Here is a 6,790-nt window from a genome sequence, read left to right on the forward strand (position 1 = left end):
TTGTTTATTACACAGGTTGAGTGATATATTTGTACATAGGTTGGGTTATATGTATTAATGACTTTGGGTCTACTTTCTATCGGGCTTCAGTGTTAATGCGTTTAAATTGCTCTATGTTAGGTCCTAATGATAGATATTGATTAGTGCATCTTAATGTTTGGTGCCTTAATGTTGTACATTGTGCCTTGGCTGATGTTGAAAGTAGGACGTAAAACTCCATTCATTTCATTTCATTTGGCTGATGTTGTGTCTTGATGTTAAAGGGTAGTGCTGTGATTCTGTATATTTTACTCGACTAAATTACCTTGATGTTGAATATCATATCTTGATTTGGATTTTCTACTATGATGTTGGATCCAGTGAATATCATACCTTAATGTGGGATACCATTCTCATAGCGTGACTTTATACTTAATAATGTGTTTTGTTACTAAGTAAGTGTTACTGGAATCAGGTTTGTAACGTATGTCCTATGTAGTGTCGTGTTTCACAGGCTAAAATAGTTTTCCATAATAGAATCTATTTTCATTTTTTGAACATCGTGGTTTTTGTCATCACTTTGATTAATGCGTTACTCATTATTGTTACTATTGCGTATTATTTATAGCGTGTTTTATGTGTTTGAATATTTCTAACATTAAATATGCGAAGGAATATTACATATCGATATTTACTAAAGTTACTGTTTGTTTGGACTGGATTTATATTAACAATATCTATTGTTTATACACCAAATACAAACTCTTCTACTTTATTTAATGTTGCTGCTAAAAACCGAATTTTGTCAACGAGTTACGACTTCTTAAAAGTTTGGAAAGACAACAGGTTATTGTATAATACCGTCGAAGAATACATTAGTGACAGTAAAATACTATCAAATAGAATAACGAGAAAAGATATTTCAGTGAAAATTGACATGAGATTATCAAATAAAACAGTGCGAAAAGAGAACGTCATATTGTCAAATGAAACAGTGAGAAAAGATAAGATATTGTCAAATGAAAAAGTGAGAAAAGATAAGATATTGTCAAATAAAACAGTGCGAAAAGAGAACGTCATATTGTCAAATAAAATAGTGAGAAAAGATAAGATATTATCAAATAAAACAGTGCGAAAAGAGAACGTCATATTGTCAAATAAAACAGTGAGAAAAGATAAGTGTTCAAACTGTTTTCTACATAACTTTAAATATGAGATAATAAACAGTAATATCTGTAAAGTACAGAATGATATCACTGTAGATATTTTTATTATTATTTTCTCCATTCCTAGAAATATTGCCAATAGAAACGCAATCAGAAAAACGTGGGTATCTGCATCAAGGAATAACACCGCTAATACCAGATATGCTTTCTTTTTCGGCATCAGTTCTGATAAGAATATTTTGTTCCAGGAAGCAAAAATTTATAAAGACATCATCATGGAGGATTTTCAAGACAGTTATCAGAATTTAACCTACAAAACAATGATGGGATTTAAATTTGTTACTTTATTCTGTAACAATGCTAAATACATTCTTAAGACAGACGATGATATGTGGATCAATCTCAATTGGTTGAACGAATATTTACGGACTAACTCTCAAAAGTTAATCAATTCTGTTGGGGGCTATTGTTTTAAAAGTGCATCACCAATCCGAAAAAAATCCTCGAAATGGTATGCGGGTTTTGAAAGTTATCCGAGTAAAAAATATCCAGGATTTTGTTCAGGCACGGGCTATATTTTCACAAACAAAACAGCACAGCAAGTTTTTGAAATCTCCAGAAATGTGCCTTTTTACCATTTGGAAGATGTTTACGTTTCCCTATGTATCCGACAATTGGGATACACACTGGAACATATTCCCGGTTTTCGCAATGGTACAGGAACGAATGCAGATCTGTGTAGATATAAAAAGAAAAGTGTGATTACATGGCATAAGGTTCCCCCTGGCAAGTTATTGAAAATATGGTCTAAAAATTGTACACAATAAATTGTTATGAAGTATATCACATTTAAAGGGACAAATTCTCCATTTTCAGGGGTTGAATAGGGATTTATTTATTTCGATAATGCTTATCTTCCTCTGTCTGTAGGACAGGGTGATTGATTCTATTGTTTACTCGTGACGTCATGAACAGATTTTCATATTATATTACTATGGTCATCGGTATTGTTTGTAAGCTTACATGGAGTAAATTGAGATACGAATTTATTGCTGCGTATTCTTTATTGCTGCGTATTCTTTTTTATTATAAGCCTTATGATTGTCAAACTCAGATATTTCTTTAGTGCATAGAATTTCTCAGTTTTATACTGCCATTTCGGCATAGTACATCGTTCAACTCTCCCTTCAATGAAAGTTATATTTTAATTAAAGAAAACATCTGTTGTTTTATTTTTATAATTCTTATGATTTGTATCTCTGTATTTTCTGGTAATTATCATCATTTTCATTTACTTCATTTCATCTTGTTTGAAAATGGACTGAAGAGGGCGTACTTATCGACAAATTTTGTTGTGTTTCGTAACAAACGATGAATGAAAAATTCGTTCGGTACTTTTTTGCCAAAATTAATCGAAAATTGTTAATTCTATTTTGGTTGTTATTTGGGTCGATTTGAAAATTATATGGTGTACAACATCGATAATGAAAAAATGCTGCACAGTCAAAATTTTCGCACGACTTTCGGTTTCGGTTTGGAAAAATTGTAACAAAGAAGTTATTTTGTAATCTGATCGGCGGGATTTTGGTGCCGAACGATAAATTGAACTTTTCTCTGCATTTTGTAGTCAGCTGATATTAATCGAAACCATTTAATAGTAGTGTATGAGCTTATAGATTGGTCGCATGGGAATTCCCGATTCCATTTCATTTCATGGGGAAAATGCGACCAATATATAAGCTCCCAAAAAAGCCCTAAATTCCCTACATTTCATAAATTCTTACACCTAAACATCCTACATTTCATAAATTCTTACACTAAAAAATACCCTACATTTCATAAATTCTTACACTTAAAAAAAGACCTAAACACCCATACACCAAAAAACACCTTCAATCAATTTCCTACATTCAATCAAAAAAAGCATATTAAAAATACCCTTATATAAAATAACATCCTTGTTTCGCTAAACATCCGGTTTTTAATAGCCTCGTTTTAAATAATGTTATTTTTAGTCTAAAAGAGATAACTCTTTTTTTGGAAAAAAAAACAGACCACAATATCTTCGTTAAATTAACTCATTTAAAAATAGGATGAGTTTAATTCTAATACACGAACAACACAAATTCGAAGATTATTCGGGCGACGGTATCTTTTCATCAATATTTTCTCTAGGTCCAAAAATAATTCCAAAAGTAGCTAGCTTTGTTTCAAACAACAAATCACTCATTTCAACTGGAGCGAAAGCCGTCGGCTCAATCGCGCAAGCGGGAAAGAGTATAAGCGACGCAGTGAAACTAATAAGAGATCTACGAAACAGCAGATTAGAAGAAAGGAAAGGAAAAGGTTTTAAAGTTATAGGATAAAAATGATTGTCGCTCACGCTCCAAAAACTTATTTCGGTTCAAGAGATATACAAAAATCATTGGGTTCTCTTCCTGGATTTCCATGGGCGAAATATCCGGAAGAAAAACATCTTCCCGGTCATAATTACACCGGTCCAGGTACTAGGTTAGATCTGCGATTAGACGAAAACGATAAACCCAAACCAGGGGAAGAAACAGTCAATAGAGTTGACGCCGCTGCGCTTAAACACGACATACTATACAGAAACAAAGACATAAACTTCAGACACGAAGCAGACAGACAAATGATAATCGAACTTGAAAATATTCCAAATCCAACTTTCAAAGAGAGAATGCAAAGAGCATTAATCATTAAACTGTTAAAAGCAAAGATGAAATTAGGCATGGGATTAGCGGATGAAATTCATAAAGAATTTAGAAAAACTAAAAACTTTTTAAAAGTTAAAGTGTTTGAAAAAGATGAAATATGGTCAGCCAATATAATTCATATGCCAGTCGAAAGAGGATTTAAATATTTGCTAAACAGTTATAGATTTGTATACGAGATATGCTTGGGTTATTCCTTTGGAAAACAAAACAGGATTATCAGTCAAACACGCATTTGAAACGATTATGAAACAATCTAACCGACATCCAGAAAAACTGTGGGTAGATAAAGGAAGTGAATTTTATAACAAAAATATGAAATCTCTGGGGTTTGAAATTTACAGCACGCATAACGAAGGTAAAGCTGTAGTAATAGAAAGATATAACAGGACTCTAAAAAATAAAATATTCAAAAAGTTCACGGAATTGAAATCTCAAAAATGGCTTAAAATATTACCAGAGGTTGTAGATGAATACAATAACAAAATTCATTCATCTATAAGTGTCACACCAACACAAGCCTCGAGTAATCCAAATATTATAAAGTCAATTAACGCACAACATAACTATGAAAATGAAATAAACAATTTAAATATCAAACCCAAATTTAAAGTCGGAGATCGAGTTCGTATTTTCAAATATAAAAGCAAATTCGAAAAAGGTTACGTTGGATACTGGACAAACGAAATATTCATCGTTGATAAAGTAAACACCACATCACCTCCGACATATGAATTAATCGATCAAGACAAAGAACAAATCATAGGAAGGTTTTATCAAAATGAACTACAAAAAACCGACTTTAAAAAATGAATGAATTTCTCGAAAACAAAGATGATGATGAAGAATTTGATAGAAGAAATTTAGATGTAGACAAGCATTTACGCTTTCTTAAATTTAAATTTTTTAAATTTAAATGCAAATTTATGTTCAAAATATTATTGAATGTGTTTTATCAGAATGTAATACAATTTTTTTCAAACACAAACTACGTATATATTTCATCAATTGGGTTTTCAACAATACTTACCGTATACTCCTCAAAAAACCGACTTTTAAAAATGAATGAATTTCTCGATAAATATGGAAGCGACACAACGACAAACTTTCAACTTATGAAATGGGCGAATGAGTTAAATATATCACCGTTTTATTATTGTATGAGAGATGAAATAATTGATCTGAAACATAAGAAAGGTAAATTTTACGCTTTAACAAATATACATACTTCCGATCAAAAAGGAGTTCATCATTCTGCTTTGTACAAAGACTCTTCAAATGACTTATATTTCTTCGATTCCTATGGATTAGAACCCACTGAAGAGATAGTGCAATTGACTAATAAACCAATCAAATGTTCTACCTTTCAAATTCAATTACCGGGACAAAAGTTTTGTGGTCAGCTTTCACTTTGGGTTTTATATCAGTTGAGTTTAGGAAAACAGTTCGAAGAAATTGTAATAAATTATATCAATAAAAATGGCGAACAAGTTTGGATTAGGTTCTTTATCTTTAGAAACTAAAAAACCTAACACTACAGCGTGGATAAATAAAGCGAAACCTTACTTTGTGGATCAAATCGGAGACACTCTTCAAGGTGATTTAGATATGAACAATTTTACCATAACTAATTTAAAGTCTCCCGAAAACGATAATGACGCTGTTCACAAGAAATATTTACGGGAACAAATAAATTCAATTGAAGTAAATAAAAACCATTTAGAAGATAAAAAAAAGTAATGTGAAAAGATTCTTCAAACGTCAACTAAATAATAAAAATTTTGTTAATGATACTAAACTACAACAAGAGGTAAAAGCTTTAATAAGTTTTATTCAAAAAGAATTGGTCAACGTAGCGAATAAAACTGAGTTACAAAGTTTAATTTCATTAATATCTAAATTAGAGGATAAGATTGCAAAATAAAAATTAGACATTCAACAATTAATAGATAACATTCCAGATGAAAATGAAGATACGTTTCAACAGGAATTAAATGCACTGGAAACTAAACTTAACAGTGAATTACAAAAAGAACTAAGAAATATTAAACAACAAATACAAAACATAGATGATAGCGAAATCAAAACCTATATTCAACAACAAATACAAAACATTGATGATAGCGAAATCAAAACCTATATTCAACAACAAATACAAAACATTGATGATAGTGTTATTCAACAACAGATAACCACTATTAATAACCTAGTTTTGAAACAGGACAAAAATATAGTCGCATTAGAAAAAAGTTTCTCAAGAAAGAATCATATTATTTCAATCTTCCATTTGGAGGTTTTGATGATGATCCTTCTATTACTGATAATATTGATAAATCAAAAGACTATGAATATAAAAAATATGGATTTACAGCAAATATAAGAGTATATTCTGTTCCAAATGATATTATTTACCCCAAAAATATTTTTGATTCAGATGATGATGATGATTATCAACCAATATTTTTTAATTTCCGAGGAAAACTTATAATGGAAATTAATTTTTCTTTTCAGGTAAAAGTTGATTCAATATTCTTCAGACAAAACCCTCGTTTTTCTAATAAATTTAACGCTCAAAAAGTTCTTCAGTTTATCAAAAAATGTAGAATCTAAAGAATTTGAAATTAACCACGAAAACAACAAGGTTAACCACTTAAATGAAATTAAAACGAGTGGAAAATATATAGATAGGTTTAGAATGTTAATCATACCAGATAATGAAGAAGATAATCTTTCATTGAGTAATTTTGATATGATATTGGAGACGGAAAGTCCACCATCAGCAAGTATTATTAGAAATCCAAAACCACAAAATATAGGGGAAATAAGGAATTTTGCGTTTTTACGAGCAACAGACTTTGAATACGTAAAACTATATTTTGTTGATAATGATATATCTACCTCAATCGATATCAA

General features: G+C 30.5%; 2 protein-coding genes across 2 annotated transcripts; both read left to right on the top strand.

Annotated features, from left to right (window-relative positions):
- Nucleotides 1–916: 916 nt before the first annotated feature.
- On the top strand, nucleotides 917–1,972 carry LOTGIDRAFT_105149 (hypothetical protein; the record flags this gene model as incomplete). The annotated part of the gene is made up of 1 exon (XM_009057257.1): nucleotides 917–1,972. One exon carries the CDS (start codon nucleotides 917–919, stop codon nucleotides 1,970–1,972), a length of 1,056 nt encoding a protein of 351 aa, XP_009055505.1.
- A 3,384-nt stretch (nucleotides 1,973–5,356) lies between these two features.
- LOTGIDRAFT_153358 (hypothetical protein) lies at nucleotides 5,357–6,487 on the top strand (the record flags this gene model as incomplete). The annotated part of the gene is made up of 2 exons (XM_009057258.1): nucleotides 5,357–5,581; nucleotides 6,389–6,487. The coding sequence occupies 2 exons, from the start codon at nucleotides 5,357–5,359 to the stop codon at nucleotides 6,485–6,487; spliced, it is 324 nt and encodes a 107-aa protein (XP_009055506.1).
- Nucleotides 6,488–6,790: the final 303 nt, after the last annotated feature.

Source organism: Lottia gigantea, assembly GCF_000327385.1.
Source record: "Lottia gigantea unplaced genomic scaffold LOTGIsca_3, whole genome shotgun sequence".
Taxonomy (NCBI): domain Eukaryota; kingdom Metazoa; phylum Mollusca; class Gastropoda; family Lottiidae; genus Lottia; species Lottia gigantea.